This window comes from Panthera pardus, unplaced genomic scaffold, assembly GCF_024362965.1.
Source record: "Panthera pardus isolate Hobbes unplaced genomic scaffold, ASM2436296v1 HiC_scaffold_10, whole genome shotgun sequence".
Lineage (NCBI taxonomy): Eukaryota > Metazoa > Chordata > Mammalia > Carnivora > Felidae > Panthera > Panthera pardus.
The window spans coordinates 1,157,517-1,176,679 of NW_026526655.1; the positions used below are offsets into that span (position 1 = coordinate 1,157,517).

Consider the following 19,163-nt stretch of genomic DNA (forward strand, 5'->3'; position numbering starts at 1 on the left):
TCCTCAAAACCAGCAACGACCGTCTCCTTGATGGAGCAGCCATGTCCAAGGCCTTGTGTTGGGGTCCAAAAAGCCCCCAAAGTGTCCCTAGGAAAAAATGACTCTTCTATTCATTTCAAAAGGCAGCATATCTAGCTTATATCTATTAAATATTACAGGAGAAAAAAAAAACTAGTAAAACCAAATGATGCAGACATGGGACACTGAGCGAGAAAAAAATGATTATTAACGGAGAGACAGAGAGGAAAGAGGCTGGAGCATCTGAGAACCTTGGCCCCGTCTGGCTGGCCCTGTCCCGTTCACCCCAGCTCTGTCCTTCCTCTCGCCCCGGAAGCCCAGACCCAGCCAGGCCCCCTCCCTGACTACCGCTCTGAGGACACCAGGATCTTGATACTCACCCCAGGACCCCTGCGGCCCCCAAAGCTGACCCAGGCCCAGGGGAAGGAGGGCAGGCGAGGACAACGAGAGCAGACCCAGGGCCGGGACTGGGTAGGACATGGCTCCCACAGAAAAGGCACGGTCCACCTGCCCCAAGCAGGAAGTGGAACGAGAAACCAAACAGGTGGTGTGGGGCAAAGTCTGCTGGGAAGGCCGGAAAGGTGGCGTTCCCACATGCACACACCCAGACTTGCCCGTCAGGGGTCTGCCAGGGCCCCCGGACACAGGAGGGAGGCCCTTCACCCGAGTAGTCCCCCACCGGCCGGTCCAAGAACCAGGCCTCCAGGGCGTGGCTGGTTGCTGCTGCCCAGCTCCCCGGGGCCACAGGCCGGGTCCGAGGCGGGGCTTAGGTCAATACAGAGGACGGGTCAGACAGCAGCGCACCGGCCCGGAACCCGTGGGGTCTGTGGTCTGCAGCCCCAGCTCACACCGGGCTGGGTGGGGGGCCAACGTCAGGTGGCTGACGGAGACTGGAAGTCGCCCGTGCATCGGGTCCTCCTGTGGGGTGGGAGCGGGCAAGAGCCCTCTTTCGGTCACTCTTGTCCTCAGCAGAATGAGCCCCGCTGGTGCCCACCCCACAGGCCCTTCCAGGCCAAGGACTCCAGGGCAGACATGGGGGCACACTGAGTATGGCCAGGGCTCGGACACGTGTTCAGCAAGGACATCGAAGCCCAGAGAACACAAGCTACTTCTGGAGCTCACTCGGTCAGAGGGAGGTGGCCATGCCCAGGACAGCCGGGCCTGCCTGCCTGTTGAGGATGCCCTGGGGGTGAGGTCTCCTTCAGCTCTGCCTCCCACGAAGGAACCATGCGAAGGAACCACAAGCTGGCGCAGGCCCAGGGGGCTGGCGGCCAGGAGGGCGCGAGCCTCCTCCGGTGCGGGGGCCACGGCCTGTGCCCCACCGGCCCAGCCACGTCCTGGAAGCCCGGCTGGTGTCTGGCCGCCTCTGCCGGGCTGCCTCTCCATCCGTGGCACCTCCAGATGCTGGAGCCCCTCCTCCGTCCTCCACTCGACCCCAGAGAACTGGTCACTGCGAGGGGTCTTGCTCACACGTGAAGGGGCGTGGGGCAGCGAGGTCTTCCTCGGGCCTGTGTCGCGGCCCCCAGCCCTCCTTTGGAAGGTGAGGACGGCGACGCCACGGCGCTGGCCAGTCAGGGAAGCGGCGGGGGTGGGGAGAGAGGCCCGGCCGAGACCAGGGCTGACTGCGTCCAACCGGTCAGAGGCCCAGGGCCCCCGGGGACGCCTCCTCCCACGTCAAGAGCAAACGACTGCATCTGGCACCTCCAAACGGAAGGGAGGCGGAGGGCGAGAGTCCCTCTGGACGCCCAGGTGGGGTAAGGCCCAGCAGGGGACAGGGCGGACGACGTGACCGGCACCAAGGTGCTGCCCTGGGCTGCTCCCTCCTGCTCCCGTCACGGGGCGGGCGCCCACGGCCCCTCCACGACCCTCCAGGCTCCCACCACCCACTGCGTCCTCAAGCAGCCTGCCCGTCTCACAGGCCAGCAGGGCCCCGAGGGAGCGCAGGGCCCGGGCCTTCCCCTGCTCCTCAGGGAGAGCGGACTTGGCCTGCGGGTCCCCGAGACGAGGCTCCGCAAACTGTTCAGTACTCACGTTTATTCATAAAGTTTCTTCCTAAAAACGTCTGCCGTATAACCGGTTCTAAACAAGATTTGTCCTGCTACGCTCTTGTCCCCTGTGAGGCCTCTCTCCGGAGCCGGGGACAGATGCCGTCGAGGGTCTCTGGGAGGCTCTCCGGCCTCAGTGCCATGGAACAAGGACGCCCGATGCAGCGGTTTTTGCTTTTCCGAGGCACCTGCTTCGCCCCACGGCCACCTCCCTGCAGGACCCGCGGGCACGTGCAGCCGTCCGACTCGGGGCTGTGAGCCACAGCATGGAGGCTGGTGGCACCGTGGGAGGGGGCCTCTCACCCCCCAGTCACCGGAGCCGACACGGGGGTCACCCAGTTAGGTTTTCATAACTGCCATGAAGGAGGCCTGCAGGACAAGAGACGGCGAGGTCTGGGCAGGGCCGCCCTCCTCCGAGCAGCACTGCCAGGGGCTGGGACTGCAGCCCCGGGCTCTTGGTTGCTGAGGGGCTCTGCCTGGTGGCCCCCATGTTCACACACCGGTGTGCCGGTGTCCCCGGGCACAGCCTGGCCTGCAGCCTGGCCTCTGGGAGGAAGCTGGGGTAATTCAGACCCCAGGGCGCCAGGCGGCCCCAAGGCAGAGTAACGGGGTGGCCCTCTGCCCTAGGCCCCACACGTACCTCCTGGAGAAGCTGCCCCAGCCTTTCCTGGCTGTGAATGGAGCGCCTGCGGGAGAGAAGACACGGTCGGCCTCCTGGCCCCCAGCTCGAGAGCAGCCACGCTCCCCCCACAGACTCCCAGGCAAGGAGGGGTCCCAAGGCTCACGCCCTGCCCGCTGCTGCTCTGCGGGGACAGACAAGCGCTGGGGCAAGCAGGGCAGGCGGGAGAGAACAGGCAGGTGAATACTAAGACACCGAGGGCCACCCCCAGCCCCGGAGCCCCACCTGTCTATTCTGGTGGCGATGGTCACCGTGAAGGCCCCTTCTGTGTCTGGCAGGTAGGTGGAGGGCACAATCCTGTAGGTCCCCGCCGACAGGTGGCAGAGCCGGCTCACTTCCTGGGCGTAGCAGTGTGGCACACAGCTTAGCAGAGGGTCCTGGAGCAGCAGGCGGGACGCACCCTGGCTCCCGCCATCCACCGGAACCTGGCGGAGGCGTGGGCTCAGACGGGGTCGGGGGGTGGGGCTGTCCGCTGGGCCGCCACGGCCACCAAGTCCTTCCCAGTCTCGGTACCGCACTCCCTTTCCGAGGCCGGGGTGTCCAGGGTGGGGAGGCGCCCGGTGCAGTCTGCCCGGATCTCACAGTGACGTCTCCCACATCACACTCCCTTTTCCAGGGAGGAAGGGCCACCAAGCCGGAGAAGCTGGGCTCACACTCACCGAGGCCCCACCGCCCTTGTCAGGCGGGCGGCCCCATCAGGCGTGGGGGACCGCCACGACCACCACTGCCCAGGCCTCTGTCCTGAGGGTCGTCTGACCGGCTCCTGGCACTGGCACTTGTATCGAAGCTCCTGGGTGCCCCAGCTGGCAGCCCGGGGGCAGCGAAGCTCCAGAATGAGCCCTCAGCTCTTGGGGAGCACAGTGTCCTCCCAAGCGTACAGAAGCTGCTCAACCAGAGAAATTCCCACCCTTCCTTCACATCATCTGCACCCCGGGCTCTGTGTGCCCACCCCACAACGGCGCCCAGGGCACGGCTCCAGGCTGCCCTCCTGGCCCATGCCCTCCTCGGCACCCAGCATGAAGCGGGGCCCCCAGGAGGGGCACAAATGTGAGCTGGGAGCCACTTCATCCCCGTGGAGTCTGGGCTTACGACCTCTGACCTCCGGCACCGCACTTGTCCCCCTTCCTCCAACTACAGGTCTGCTGGGCTTGTCCCGGCTGCGTTACAACACAGGGCGGGCAGACTGAGGTGGAGGGAGGTTTGGGAGGTTTGGGGTGGTGTTTGTGACGTGCTGGCCCTACTCCGGCCTCAACACAGCTTCCTCTCCTCCTGCGGGGGGACAGCTCTCTGCTCTGAGAATCACCTAAGCAACTGCGATCGGGGGCATCTGTCTGCCAGGCCCTCACGCCGGCTCTGTGGGCAGGTGGGCTCCCTTTCCTGTTCTTCCCCGCGAACCTGTGCCATGAACTGCGTCATGGCTTCGGGGCGGCTCCTGGCGGACCACCTTTCCTGGGGCACGCTGTCGGGTCTCCTGGGCGGGAGGCGTGGTTCTAGGGAGCAGACCTGACCTCGTGACGCTTGTTCTGAGCCAGGGTTCTAAGCTGACCTATGACCCCATTGAATTACAGACTTCACGAAACCCAGAAATGGATCTTGTATGGGACCAGCCGGCCTGGCTGTGCCCACGTGACCGCGTCCAGGCCTCTCTGTCCGGCCTGGCCGCCTGTGTGGACCAGGCCCCCCGAGGCCTGCCCTGTGCCCGCCTACCCCCGGGGACAGGAAGGGCTTGCCTGGAAGACGTGGAAGCCGATGGGGTGGCACTCGCTGTCACGGCAGTGTTGGCGCAGAGTGATTCGGATGCAGCGGGGCCCTGCGCCCTCAGGGACCGAGAGGGGGAAGCAAGGGTTGGTAGGGTAGGAGGCGAAGTTCCTGCTGCCCCCCGCCGTCTGGCCGATTCTCCAAGAGCCCCGCAGCTGCACGGTCTCCCACTCCCCTGCGGGCAGGGCCTCCCCAGAGGCAGGGCTCGTGGTCGCCGGCTTGATGGCACTGCCCGGGGGAGACACAGGAGGACCCGGCTGTCATGGGCCACAGACGCACACGGACCGCCAGCAAGCTGCCCGGGCCGCTCCCCCTTCCTCCGCTGAGGCCCTCGAGGGAGCGCGGCCTGGAGACCCCACTTGCCCCTCTCACCTGAGGGAGACTCTCCCACTGGAAAAGACCCGGAGCAGAAACTGCCCCGGCACGTCCTTCAGGAAGGTGCTGGGGACGGCCAGGTAGTAGCCTGGGCCGAGTTCACAGCGGAGGTGGACCTCCCGGTCGTAGGCGTGGCACACAGTGCCAGCCACAGGGGGCGTGGACAGGACCCTGGGCAGGCTGACCCGCCGCTTCTCCACCTGCAGAGAGGGGGCCCGTGTGCCAACGTCCCGAGACCGGCCTGCCGCCTTCACCCAGCACAAAGAAACCGCCCAGACCTGTGGGCCCCGCCCCAGCACGGCAGGGGACGGCTCAAAGCGCCCAGCAACCCAGGGCTCTCACTCGGCCCCAGGGGTCAGTGGCTCTGTCCCGGATGTGAGCCTCCAAGCCCTCCCGCTCTGGGGAGAACAGAGGAGGACCGAGACAGGGCTGTGCCCTGGTCCCTCCGGCCGGTTCCGCCACCGGCTGCTTTTCTTTTCGTTTCCCTTTGTCTGACGGATGCCGGCTGGGTTAGGCGGGGCTGGGTCTGTGGGAGCGCCAGCTGGTGTATGACCCTGGGGTAGGCGGGGGACACCTGAGGCTCCTGGCGGTCACCGGTGTCACTCTTGTCCTAGCGCCCCTAGGCCCTGAGCAGGGAGCCGGGACCAAGGTAGAATTACCTTCCAGATATGCAGGCCCACGGCCTGGTAGTCCTTGCCCAGGAGGCTGGCCGGGGTCCATGAGGCACGGTCGTCCCTCAACGGTGCCCGAGCCCGGCCTGCCCAGTTTGCCGTGCGCACCCTGGGTCTCTGCAGGACGGTAACGTACACCTCGCTTGGTTCCGAGACCCGCAGCCAGAATTTGGGGTTGCTGGGAAAGCCGCTGTTGTTCCGACAGCCTCCTGCAGACTGCCCCTTGACCCAGGCCCCGGGTAGCTCCTGAGTGTGGCACAGCTCCTTTTCTAGATGGAGAACCAAGCATCGGCTCCAGGAAAGGGCTCCCATGCCACCTTTCCTGCCACTCTCACCAACACCAGCCACGGCACCCTATAGGAGGGAACCCCGTGTCTCCCAGCACCTTGAGCTGCCAGGGACGGGAGGAAGTGGAACCATCTCTCTGCACTGAAGGAAGCAGATTGGGGCCTGTAGCCAGGCTGGTGCCCAGGGGCCCCCAGAGGGACGCGGGCTCCGCTCAGCCCTGACTTCCGAAGGCAGAGCCCATGCGGCTTGCCGCCCCCCCCCCCCCAGGCCTCCCCCAGGGTGAGCGTGCGGGCCTCCCCCAGGGTACGGGCTTCCCCCAGCGTGCGGGCCTCCCCTTACCTGAGTAGAGGCTCTGTAGGTGGCCAGCCTCCGTGATCGGGAAGCCCACGGTGACCTCATCAAACTCCTGGAGGAACTCCTCCTCTTCCACCCAGAACTCCCCTTCCTGCAGCTGGGACAGCAGTGTAGCCTCATCCGCCGGGTCCACCTGGCTCCACCCTTCGCCCCTGGAAGACACTTCACTTCAGAGGGGCCTCTCATCCGAGAGTGGACGACACTGACCGAGGAGCCCTGTGCCCTGCCAGCTCGGGTGGCTCCACGCTGGCCTTCCGCAGTCACCTCTGTCCTTCCCCGAGGGCCCCTGTCTCTAGACACATCTCCCCAGAGCAGTGTCCTCGAGCAGGTGAACGAGAGATGTGTTTGATCGACTCAGGTGGAGCTGCCACCAGCCTGGGCTCGGGGGCAAGTGTCGGATCTGCTGACCGGTCACGGCCGGCCACGGGGAGCGGGTCCAGCGCCCCCATTCAATCCAGGTTCCCAGCACCAGTGAAGGTCAGAAAGCTGAGCACTCACATGTCCCTGTCACCCGCAGCCTGATGGGGCACCTACCATTCCGTGGGCACCCTCAAGACAGGACCCCAGGGTCTAGGGTTGCCTTGGTCCCGGCACCATGCACGACACCGGCCTCCTAAGGTTGTCTGGGGCCGAGCACAGGACTCAGGGGACCAGAGGTGGTGCCAGGAGGGCCTTGCTGGAGACCAACCATGCACCGTCCTGACCAGCTACGAATCGTCTGCCACGAGCCACGGCACCAGAGCCCGGGACACACACGGTTGTGACACACACAGCTCTGAGTCGCCACTCGGGGCCCCACCCTCCCGGCCTGACAGCAGTATAGTTCTGGCCTCACCCATACTCACCCCTCTCTCCAGGGCCCCTGCCAGCACCGCCGGCCCCAGGGGTTCTGAATGCGCAGCAGCAGGATGGCCTGGCCAGTCCGCCCCCGGAGCTCTCGCAGATCCGACACAATGAAGGCATGAAACTCCCCCAACTCCCTGGCACCTGGGAGAGACACAGCTGGGATGTGGGCAGGGAGTCCCCAAACCGAGCAGACCCACGGGTCTGTCTCCTTCCCCGCGGGCTGCTCCAGCCCACACTGCTGTGGCCACACCAGCACCCAGATCCCCACGGACCAGTGGGGCTCCTTTCCCGACCCTGTGGACAAGCGAGCTTAGGAGCGGCCTTCGCCACGGCAGAGCCACGGCGAAGGACCCGGGTCTGGACTCTGGCTCTGCGGCCACAGGCCCGGCAGCTCATTCCCTTCTCGGTGGCTCGGTCCTTGCCTGGGCGGACGAGAGAGGATGGCCGGCCGGCCGACAAGGGGCACAGGGCCCCTGATGCCGCCACCAGCACTGTCAGCGGCAGGTCTGTGACCTCCCGGCGAGGCTGGCTCGGGTGGCATCGCACAGCAGGTACTGCTGGAGGAAACACGTGGTGTGGGGTGGGGAGACCGGAGGCTCCAGAGAGGAAACCACCCCATTTGCCCAGAGCCCTTGGGACAAACAGACGTGCAAAAGGAGGGGCCGAAGAGTGAAGGAACTCCAACCTGGGAAGGGGGGTGGCAGTCCAGAAAGGAGAAGAAACCCCAGGAATGTCTTGAAAAGCTTTATTTACAACGGCACTATAGCCACCACTCTCGGGGTCTGCCTCAGTCCTCAGTCCTGAGACGCTCCAGGGGGATCCCGATGACCTCCCGCAGCCCCCTCTTTGCCTAGGGGCTTCTGCAAAGCCTGGCGCGCCAAGAACTGACCCCACCCACCCTGGGGGCAGCCGATGCCAAGACTCAGGGAAGGTTCTAATGCTGTGTCACGCACAGGCTTCTGCGGGCTTCCCTCATTTCCCACACATGGGGGCAGACCCAGCCCTCACGCACAGGCCGGGCAACTGAATTGTCCACACGTGTCCATTTATTTCAATGTCCGTATTCTGGGGTCGTTATGACTTTCATAGTGAAGTTCATCCTGGACGCTCTCAAACACGAACATGTTCAGTAATGCCGTCTATAACGCGAGAAACCGAAAAGACCTTAAAGGTCTGAGGTTAAGGGAAAGAGTAAGAAAACCACAGCAGATCTGCGAACGGAACTGACACTGACAGTTTACATGGCACCTGAGAAAATGGCATACGGTGCAAAATGCAAAACACACACGTGTTGGTGGGAAAGACCTACTAAAGTCCGTGAAAAAGTCAAAGGAGCTCTGTTTGCGTGTTGTTTTCCTTTCAACAAACTTTCTCTGACGAGTGCGAGGACCACCAAGGCGGGAGCCTCAGTACTGACTCCGCCAGGTCGCCAGCCGGCCCCAGATGCTGCCGCCACCCATCTCCTACGAAGTCTCCACACGGCGGCCGCCCGCAGGGTCCGGCCTCACCCTAGCGGTGAGTCGGGGAGCAAGGGACACCTCCCTCCAGAGAAGGACGGGTGGTGGGGACAGTCACACACCAGACACCAGCTTTCAAGGACAAACGTCTTGCTTTCCACTCGGCCCCAATGGGGCCGCAAGAAGAAGACGCACGTGTGTGCGGGCCTCTCCCCTGCCCACCCCCCCCCCCGCCCCCCGCTTGCGTCTCACCTGCTCTGGAACTGAGCACCGAGCAGCTTATCAGGCACCGGTCCTTGAGGCTGAGTAGCTGCCGACAAGTCCTGTGCTCTGAGCCGCCAGGCCTGTCCTGTCGGCCGCCGGTTCTTGCCAAGTCCTTCAAGCTCCACCTTTCCGCCAGGCCACCAGTGAGGTCCACCAGCGCATCCGCCACCTGCCCGGCCCACAGGTGCTCATAGGACCCATAGACCCTAGGGAGACAACCGCAGCCAGTGAGCCTCTGGCCCGGGTACCCTGCCCCTTCCATCCCCACACCCAACACCCCCAGATCACCTCGCCCACCACTTCAATTGCTTCTCTTTACTCCTGCCTCATTCTCCTCAAGTCCAGGCATCACCTGACCCTCAAAGGCTGTAACGCACAGCGGCCCAGCAATGCCCTGCCGCCTCCAGGGCAGACATCAGCACGAGGCGGTGCGGGGCGCAAGCCTGTGAACACCCACTCCTTGCCTCTCGAGATCAAACCCCACACTGGCCAGGGGATGGAGGGACTCGCTCGCACCAATATCACTGCGGGCCTTCCTCGCTCCCTTAGGGCTAAGGCCTATCGGTGCAGCCTCTCTGGGCAAGCTGATATATGCATCCTAAGAGGAGGCTTCTTCGATTCAGACCCCGGGTGAGGGTCGTGGCCTCAGGCAGCACCAGGCTAAACAAGCACTGCGACCTGGGTGGCCTCCCACCTCCCACCATTTCCAGGGGAGGGAAACGCACACCCTCTCCCTCTGGAGGCGATGCCTTCATGCCCGACTCTGAGATGAGTGCGGAGAAAGGGGGAGCGGGCCGGGGATGGGGCAAACCACAGGCCGAGTCTCAGAGTTTCTGTCTCTGGACAAGTCAGTCCCCACGCCGGCCTGGCTGTCAGGTCCCTGGAACGGAGGAGGACACTGCAGCCCAGGGAGAGCGGGGACGTGCTTCCCGGGGGCGGACTCAGGCCGCTGTGGCTCCCTGCCCACCCCGACCCTCCAGCCTCCGGCACGCGTACTTGGCATAGACCTTCTCCAGTAAGGGAAGCCAGAACACATCCTCTCTCTGGCACCGGGAGAAGCAGAGTCTCCCTGCAAGACAAGGCAGACGGTCATCTATGGTCACCTCCACCCAGCGTCCAAACTGCCAAACTCGACAGGTAAAGGAGCCGCGGTACGTTTGGTCGAGCCAGCTCGGCTGTCCTGGAGGAATGACCTACCGTGCACAGGGAAAGGCAAAAGGAGACCGTGAGAGGCAACGCACGCAGCGCCCTCCAAGCACCTTCATTGAGCCGTTCCAGGGGACCCTGCCGGTCTGCCGAGGGCCCTCCCCTACTCCTCCCCGGACGGCAGCGCTTGCAGGAAACCTAATCGTCACACGGAAAGCTAACCGACTTTTCAATGGACGCATCTTAGGGCCACACTGAGGGAGCCGAGTGTCTCCAGAAGCTTAAAGCCAACCTTTATGTCCTATTGTCCCAAATAAGCACTCGACCTGAATCCAAAACAAACGTGACTTTTACAGGCACGAGTGACCCAATTTTCAGCACAGCCGGTGGCAGACGGCAGGTCACCGTGGGCACAGCAACCCCCCGGCTGGAGGCTGGTGCCTCGGGATCCGGGCCAGCCCGTCCACTGCTGGCTCTGGTGTTGTGACCCCACAGGTGTGGGCTTTGCCCCAGACACACTTGTCTGGTCCTGGCTCTGCCCCTCAGTGGCTACAAACACGAAAGCAGTGGTTTTCGCGCTCTCACTTATGAACCAGGGTCAAAGCCAGAGAGGCCCGGAGAACAAATGCCAGCAACTGTGGTGTGCTTAGCAAGGCCTGGGGACCCAGGAGGAGCTCTGGATGGGTCACCACCGTCAGCCTTGCTGCATCAATCAGTAACATTCTAGCGACGAGCCAAACAAAGAGCTGTGGTGCTCCTGGGGGAGCACTCTGAGCAGCCCTCCTACACCTGTGCTAGCCGCCCAGCCTCGGAAACCATTTCAATCACCTTTTGCCAATTTACATTCAAAGCTTGTTTAAAAAACAACAACAACAACCAGCTAGGAAAACTTACTCCAAACCCGGGGCATTCCTACTCTGGGCTGGCCTGCTCATCTGTGCATCCCTCCAAGGGTGTTGGAGGGCAGAGCAGGGCAGAAAGCACCGGGGAGCCCTGGTGAGACGGGGACACGGTGTCTGTGCCTTGGAGCCCCTGGGGCCTGTGAGCAGAGCCCTCCCTTTCCACCAGCCATGCTGGGCGACCTCAGCAGAGCCCCGTAGAACAGGAGGTTCGGCTGCCTTGCCTCCCGCTTCCTTCCTGTGTGCAGCAGACAGGAAGACAGAGCAGAAGAGAAACACGCTCGGACGCAGGTACCTGGTCCAGGAGGCGCCGGCTCTTCTGCAGGGCAGCACAGGCGCACAGCAGCCAGCAGTCTCCCAGCAGCCCTTGCTTCACCTGTCCTTCCTGTGGGTTATCTGCAAACAGCCGGGGTGTGGCACAGAGCTCCTGAAATAAAGAGTACACCTCGTCTGAAGGCTAGTCTTTAAAACGAAGAACACGGGATCTAGGCGACAGGCGCTGGGGAGGAGCTTTTCTGGTCATCCGCATTGCCCAAGAGGGGAGGGGAAGCAGCTGGCCTCCGCGGCCTCCATCTGTCAGCCCTCCTGGCTTCACATCATCCCATCTGGCTTAGGTTCTAGGGTCCTCTTCTCTGTCTAGCTTTGTTAAGTGGCAAAACCCCAGCTCGGGATGGATCCCACGTCCCCCTTCTCCAAACAGCTAACTGTTGGCCTAGAAAATGGTTTCACTTAAGTCCACACTGGCAGATCTCAAATGGGTCCTCCATACTGCTGGAAACCGAAACCCTTCTCTCCAAGGCTTAATTGCCAACTCCCCAGACTACTTTATTCCCTCTTCTCTACACTTCTACACTGCCCCCCTCTTGCCTGCGCCCCTCTGAGCTGATGACCTTGCCAGAAGCTTCATCAGAAGCAACCTGACCTGACCCCCTCTTGTCTTCGGAGCCTGGGTTCCTCCCATGACCCCCCCCTTTCACCCCTAGAGGCAGAATCCCACCAGCAGAAGACGGAGAGAGAACCCCCATCCTAACAGACCATCCCCCCTGCATTAGCTCCCCTTGAGGCTTCCCTTCACTGGCAGACTTCTTGAAACAGCTGCTCATCACTTCCTCCTCCCTCAGCATAGGCCCCTCTAGCCTCTGAGCCTGTCACCTCTGTGTGGTCAAATCCAGCAGGCATCTCTCTGTTCTCATCTTTCCTGGCACCTGCAGGCATCAGAACAGTGGCTGAGTCCCTGCACTTCCCCACAGTCCCCTCTTGGCTCCCAGGGTTCCATGTGTCCCCGCTCGTCCTTTTTCCTCACTGCCTGCTGCTTCTCGCGGCTACCTGCCAGGGCACCTGCTTGGACACCCTCGGAAGTGTGAGGGTCCCTCAGGGCTCAGTTCCAAGCCCTCTCTTCTTCTCCAGCCCCACTTTCTCCTGAGACACTCTTCAGGGCCCTGAGCCCTGTGACAGCGCCCATTCCCAGAGGGAACCTCTAGCCCAGAACTTCCTGAGTGCCCGACTCTCATGCCCACCTGCCTCTGACAGCTCTGTTTGCTCCTGAGAGAGCAAAACCCAACCCGAGAGTTCCATCCCTAGCTCTTCCCCACCTCCCCGTGTCGCCTAGCACATCACCCAGGTGCTCAGTCTCGAAGTCTAGAAGTCATTCCTGAGCTTGGCTTTATCCTCACCCTCCACTTCCAGTTGGTCAGTAAAACCTGTTAATCCCCCTCCAGAGTACGTCTCAAACCCACCCACTCTGAAGCCATCCTAGGGGTGGCCATGCTACCAGGAGCATCACTACTGAGATGGCCACCTGCTTGCTTGGCGGGTCAATCCCCCACCCAGCCAGCAGTAAAAGTGAGCTTCTTCAAACATAAACCCACTCAAATCGCTCCTCTGCTAAAACCCCCAATGGCCTTCCAAGTTGCCTAGAATCCATTTTTAACCCGAATTCCACTGGCATGGCCTGTAAGGCTCTTCATGTTTTGGCCGTCCCGTCCTTCCACACCAAACGGGCACTTTCCGTGTTGCCCAAATGCCTCAGTCGCCAGACCCAAGCTGCTCTGGCTTTGAGGGCTGCTGGCCATGCAGGCTGTGTCCGTGCAGACGGGGGAGGGTCGTACCTGAGGAGTCTTACTGGGCAGATACACTGTTTCTAAGGATTATCAACAGAGCACTGGGCCGGAGCATCCCCGCAAATTGCCACCTTAAAGCGTTTACATCTGAAAATGCAGGTGCACGAAGCCCTAAACAACTTTGCTTCGTAGGCTCAGTCTGGCCCTTCCAGAAGACCACGGGCGTAGCAGATACCAGCAAACACAAGTAACGGGGCAGGCCCGCTGGCGGCCAGGAGGGCCGTGCACACCACAAGCTAAGTGCGGTCAGGCGCCCGTCGGGGCAGAAGCGGGGCTGGGTTTGTGGGCCCTGTCGCCGGGCCCCGAGCCTCCTCCGGAACCAAGTTCTCACAGGCGCGGGCCAGGCGCTGGTCCTCCCGCACACCCGGGACGGACCTGGCACGGAGCTACGAGGGGCTCCCTCCCGACGGACCACCCCCCCCCCCCGTTTCTGGGACAGACGCGGCAGACGCGGCCACCCCTCCCGCCGCGCACCGCGCGGGAGGCAGCGCCCGGGGCCCGGCCCTCGGCTCGAGAGCCGCGCCGGGGGCCGCACCTGGGGCCTCCTCCACGTGATGTCCTCCCGGAACTGGGCCAGCGGCGTGGAGAAGCTGGAGAACAGTGAGGAGTCCGAGGCGGGGAAGTCGGCGTCTCGGAACAGCTCCCTGGCCGGCGCCCGCATCCTGGGCGCTCGGGGCTCCCATTGACAGCCCGAAGGAGGGCGAGGCCCGGCGCGCGCCCGTCCGGTCGCCGCGGTAACCGCCGGGCCACGTGACACAGCGGCCCAATCGCACTCGAGCGGCGGAAGTCCAAACGGATTCCCAGTATCCCACCCTCGGGGGCGTGGCTCCCGAGCTCGGCTCTCGCGAGACCGTGCCATCGCCCGGCGGCACTTTTCTTTCCCCGGGAGGTGTGTGCGAACTCGCCCGGCGGAGACTCACGGGAGGCTGACGGGCTTCGTGTCCTCTGGCCGGTGCAGCTCGGGCTGGGGCGTCGGGGCCGCTTGGACTCGCGGGCGTTCGGGGCTTAAGGGACCGGAGAGGCCTCTTGGGCCGAGGTCCGGGCCGCGGACTACAGATCCCAGAATGCAGCACCGCCTCCCAGAATGCGCCGCTCGTCCCGGCGCTTGGCGGCAGGTCGGGCCGCCTGTTGGCGGAAGGATCCGGGAAGCGAGCGCCGCGGCTCGCTTGGGAGGGCAGCGGTGGGGCGCGGTGGTGTGCTCCCGGGACCGAGCCGGCCCGCGGTGAGGGGGGACGGGGGTCCTCCGGGCCTAGGAGGCTGTCTCGAGGCCGTCTGGGATCGGACGCGCTGGATCCTGAGCGGGACAGGGGATGGGACTGCGGCAGATGACCGGGCATCTGGTCCTGGTGGTCTGGACAGTGAGTGACCTGCTGGACGTGCGGTTATAGCTCCTGGCCGCTCGGTGCTGCGGGGAGGCGAGGACGGCGATTTAGGGACCTGCCTAAGCATTCACCTTTGCTGCAGATGCCTGTACTTCCCCATTCCCGGGAAGGAGGGAAAGCGGCCAGAGGCTTGTTGTCTGCCTGCCTGCCCCTCCAAGCCTGCTTCACTGTGTCTGGCGCCTTCACAGAGGGTCGGGCAGGGGAGGAGAAGGCGGCCTGAGCCCTTCTCGTGGCAGCTCTGTGCCACCTCCTAGGGTTAGTCAGATCTTGCATTCCCAGACTTTTACCCAGCCCCCTGGACGTGAACGGTGGTCAGATTGAAGCCCTTCTGCAGACGTGGAAAGTCCCTACTGCCAGAGAACAAACCGAACCTGGTCCCGGAGCCTCTACCCCAGGTTCCTCTGACAGCTGCAGCTCCTCCCTCTGAGAGGCCAAGAAGGGCCTGCATGAGTGGCAGCTGCTGGTGGTAGTGTGACACTGTGTTAGCCCTACCCGCCAGGCTATTTGGGGGGGCCTCGGATATTCCTGTTGCTGTTCTAGAAGAAAACTACATAGCCCAACACCTGTCTCTGGGATGCTAGGACTTAGGGCACGACCATTCAGCATCCCTGTGGCAGTAACTCCCCCAGAAGATGCTAATGACTCCTTGGCAGGCTGGTGGCTGCGGTAGCTGGAGGGAATCCGTAAAGGCCCCGGGCTCTGCTTCTTGTAGGGATCCTGAAGGAGTAAGAGACAGATTTCCTACCTGCCCTAGGGTGCCGGACAACTCCTCGCCCCAGGTAACACATTGGGGTGGTTAGCGGCAGAACCGAGGCCAGCCCAGGATCTGGACTCTACGTAGCGGCCTTTGCTGTGTCACTCACCCTGGCTCGTGAGGCCTGGAGAGCAGGCAGCCTCCTACAGATGTGTCATCGTCCAGGGGTGGGCCTGTGCCCAGAGAAGTGGCCCGGAGACGGGGTGCTGGGAAGGCATTAGCCCAGGCCTGGAGTGACAGGTGAGTGGCCAGTACTGAGAGGGTCCGAGGCCTGCCTGCCGCAGCTCCTGCACCACCGTTACCCCATGTGTCCCGTGTTCCCCTCTGCCGCTTGGGCCCACCCGCAGCCCTATGCAGAGTGGGGCCTGTGGCTCCTGGAGTATTAATAGGAGTTGGAGGCAGCCTGAGGGGTGTGACAAGAAGGTGTTCTGGAGGCAGCTAGTTCATGACCCCCAGTTCCCACAACCACAGGCCCTACGACAGACAGTTAGTTATTTGAAGTGTGAGCCTCGGGGTTGTCCCTGTCAGGTGGGAATGCCACCCTATGTCACAGTGCTGTTTGGAGGTTACAGGAGAACGAAGGTAAAGGTCCCCCAGCCGTCAGGCAGGACCAGCCTCCCTACTGACCACCTCCCAGCCCGCGGACGGTGCACATCTAGCCGTTTCCTTTCCCAAGCCTGTGGGTGTTCACGGGTTCTGTGGAACCTGAAACCTGCCTGCTCCCCTCCACCCTCCCCGGGTTATCACTGCTCTGGAGTGTTTGTGCTCCGTGGCTTTGCTCACACTTGTGCCTGGATGACCGTCCTTGTTGTTTTTCAAGGGATGTTCCCTGGCTTCGCAGCTGGGGTTGGGGGTTGTCTCTTCGAACCCCCGCAGCTCTTCTGGTCAGCGGGCAACAACCAGGCACTGGATTCTCATGTGGACACAGAGATTAAAGCCAGTGTCCTGCCCACGCTTCACCCAGGGTGGGGGAGGGCAGGCCAAGGTGTCCCAGGGGAAGGGACAGCTGGTGACAGCTGGGCCGAGGCTGCAGCCCTGGGCTGGCAACGCGCCACATCCTGTCAGGATCCACCGTGTGGCTGACCCTGCCTCACCGGCAGGAGGCCAGCTCACTTGCTGTTGAAGTCGTCCGGGGAGCCTGGACCCCTCCCTGGCTCAGGGTCAGAAGTTAGAAAGGGGTGTGCGCCCCAACTCAGGGCAACGGGACATGGGGAACAGCCCTGTGGGGGGACGCCGGAGCTGTCTCCAAGCTTCCCAAGGGCACACGATGGCATGTTCTCCTGTAACCCGCCTCGGATGCCCGTGTGTGGGAATGTGGGAACGGAAACTGCTGCGGCCAGCTGGTGACCACACGGGACAAGCCGGAAGACAAAGGCCAGCGTTACGGAGACTCCAGAGCAGAAGGATGAAGGCCCTGCTGACGTCCCTGAGCTCCTGAACTTGTTGGTGCTAGAATGGTCCACTTTGGGATTTCTGGTCATAGGTTGTAAATGCAGTTTTATTGTTTGAGTACATTTTGAATCGGATCTTTTGTTGAAGCATAACTGACCTTGTGCAGAGACCTCTGTTAATTATCCACTGCTGTGTGTCCGACGACCCTCAAAACTTAGGAACTTAAACCGATATGTATTATGTCACAGTTTCTGTGGATTAGGAATGTGGCAGCCGTCCCCGTGGGTGGTTCTGGCTGACGGTCTCTGAGGAGATAGCAGTCAAAATATTAGCCAGAACCGAAGTCCTCTGGAGGTTGGCTGGGCCTGGAGGCCTCAGTTCCTTGTGTGGACCTTCACGAAGCTACTTGGGTGGCCTCACATCATGGCGGCTGGGTTCTCCCAGAGCAAGCGACCCAAGGGAAAGGAGGGCGGAAGCTGCGGTGTCTCACGACCCAGCTCAGGTGTCCTGCTCCATCGCTCCTACAACACTCCTTTCGCTGGGAGCGAGTCACCCAGTGCAGCCCATACACCAGGGAAGGAGCGTCAGAGAGTCTGCGGACGGGAGTTAAGCCCCCCGAGGGGTGAGATGAGAGTGGGGCGTGTGCGGGAAACGGATGAGAAGTCGGGGAGCCCGGGCCCTGGCGTGGTCCAGAGGCACTTTAAGGGATCGTGCCCTGTGCAGTGGGCTCAGGAGGAGGTCCTCGAGGCTAGGGTGGGAGAGTGAGCCCGGAGGCCCAGGGTTTGAACCAGCGATGGAGAAGGAGATTTAGTTTCTTTGAAGGTCCTTGGTGACTAGTCACATGAGTCAGAAAGAGGGAGGGTGCCCCGGGCCCTGTGGAATTGGAGGGACTAGCTTCATGCCCTGCCGGTTTAGGAAGCTCCTGGAACTCCCAGCAAAAGAACAGTCTTTGTTCAGGGACAGGCCTTGACGCGGACTTGGGCCAGGCACGTTCTCAGTTACACTGGCAGGTCTGAATGGCAGGGCAGTTTCTGGCCCACAGAACAGTGTGGGCCCTGTTTCCCACCCCCAGCAGCCAGAGAGGGGCCTAAGGTCCTGATCCTGTGGGCAAGTCTTTCTCTCCGGGAGTCTCCAAATGAGGGAGGGCGTAGGGGCGAGGTCCCCCAGCCTGCAGGGACCGCCTCCGCCGTGCTTGTCCCAGAGCCAACTGCCCTCAGAACACTGAGGGATGGCAGGGGCCCGGGCCACCATCCCAGCAGGTCCAGGGGCCCAGAGCCTGGACCACTCTGGAGTCACCTGGGCAAGGATTCTCCTGGCTGCTCTTGGCCACAAACCCTGTGGTACAGAGGGCCCGGGGTGGTTGTGGGGATTAGGTGAGGAAACGCAAAGTGCATGGCTGGTTCCGGGTTAAGGGGGATGGTCAGTGAGGGTCACGGTCCTGGGCTATGGGGGTGGTCAGCGGGGGCCATAAATACGGGCTGCTTCTTTGGGCACGTCCAAGGTGGAGTGGGCGTCGGCCCCTAGAAGCCCAAGTCTCTCCTGTTCCCCGGCTGGAAGGTTCCAGCGGAAGGAACCTTCCCAGGCCAGGCTGGAACAGGGCCGCTCTGCCTTGCCCGGCTCGCGGTCAGTTCTCCCAAGAGGAGTGGGTTCCGCCTCTAAGGGCTCGAAGGGTCCCACTCCTTTGAAACACTCTGTGTTGAGCTTGTGCGGTCCTCGCACATCCCAAAGGGAGGAGGCGACAGCCCAGGGGTGCGTTGCTATAGTGGGGACACCGCCAGCACCCCAGACCAGGCCGACCTTGCCCACTGCGCTCTCTGCGACGGAGGAATGGATTCTTTTCAGGTGATGTTTTAGATAACATTTCTAAAATAATAATACAAGCTCCTAATAGGACCCTCCCCCCCCCAACCTATTGTTCCCAAGTGGCCCTAGGGGTCATGTGCACGATGAAGATCATTTCCACAGTTGATGCTGGTTCTCCGAGGGGAGCCCACCTCTGGCCCTGGCCGTTCTGTGCATCCCGGGTCCTCACCCTCCTACCTGCCTGGCTGCTCCCTTGTCTGTCCCGAAAATGCAGCTGTTGCCCAGCGTTCTGCCCCCAGCCCTGTGTGGTCACTACTGCCACTTGTCACCCCCCCCTTCCGTGCACGTGGTGGCAGTGGCCAGTGTGAGCCCCTCCCCAGCTCTCCCGTATCTCTGGCAAGGTGCCTGGAGTGCTCCAGATGTCCTCTCCTTCGTCAGCACGGGTGGGTCCCTGAGGAGTGATGGTGACGGGAAGGCCACCCAGCTGCCAGCCTGTAGCTGAATGAGAAACACGCCTTGTTGAAAACGTTGGTATTTCAGAGGTGTTTGTTGCTGGAGTGTGACTTAGCTTGTGGCCTAGAAACCAGCCCCTAGAAGAGGGTGCCATTCTATCAGAACACAGGACACGTGTGCCAAGGGCGTGGGGCCGGCGGGGCCGCTCCGGAAGTGGAAGCGTTGGCAGGTGGGGTTCCGTGGTGGCTGGCACAACACGGTCAGCCCCCGGCCGGGGCGACTCGCAAGGCAGGTGGTGTGTGATGTGCTCGAGAGCCTGGTGGGAGAGCGGCAGCATGTGTTGGCCACAGGCAGCGTTGGGCAAGAGCCTACAAGGAGGAGATGGGCCAAGAGAGTGTTGCCCGGGCTGCGAGCTGGGAGGGAAAGGAATGTTGAAACGCCAGGAACGCAGGGCCTCAC

General features: G+C 62.6%; 1 protein-coding gene across 2 annotated transcripts; it reads right to left on the reverse strand.

The window, feature by feature from the left end:
• Positions 1 to 2,037: 2,037 nt before the first annotated feature.
• On the reverse strand, positions 2,038 to 14,334 carry CAPN10 (calpain 10). Of its 2 annotated transcripts, XM_053902823.1 has the most exons (12): positions 13,456 to 13,581; positions 11,096 to 11,227; positions 9,752 to 9,948; positions 8,744 to 8,961; positions 7,034 to 7,175; positions 6,174 to 6,340; positions 5,535 to 5,815; positions 4,873 to 5,075; positions 4,473 to 4,728; positions 2,968 to 3,167; positions 2,704 to 2,749; positions 2,038 to 2,432 (listed from the first exon to the last, which is right to left on the reverse strand). In XM_053902823.1, exons 1-12 carry the CDS (start codon positions 13,579 to 13,581, stop codon positions 2,403 to 2,405), a joined length of 1,998 nt encoding a protein of 665 aa, XP_053758798.1. In that variant the 3' UTR covers positions 2,038 to 2,402. The 2 variants fall into 2 exon arrangements, with proteins under 2 accessions (XP_053758798.1, XP_053758796.1); XM_053902821.1 differs by lacking the exons at positions 2,038 to 2,432; positions 2,704 to 2,749 and adding an exon at positions 11,953 to 12,005 and having other exon boundaries at positions 3,056 to 3,167; positions 4,473 to 4,552; positions 13,456 to 14,334.
• Positions 14,335 to 19,163: the final 4,829 nt, after the last annotated feature.

Coding starts and splice junctions, on each gene's coding strand:
- CAPN10 (XM_053902821.1), bottom strand. CDS start 14,257: ATGCCCGGTCATCTGCCGCAGTCCCATCCCCTGTCCCGCTCAGGATCC. Junction 9,949..11,095: donor GCCGGCGCCTCCTGGACCAG/GTACCTGCGTCC, acceptor TGTGCACGGTAG/GTCATTCCTCCAGGACAGCC. Junction 7,176..8,743: donor GGTGCTCAGTTCCAGAGCAG/GTGAGACGCAAG, acceptor TGTCTCTCCCAG/GTGCCAGGGAGTTGGGGGAG.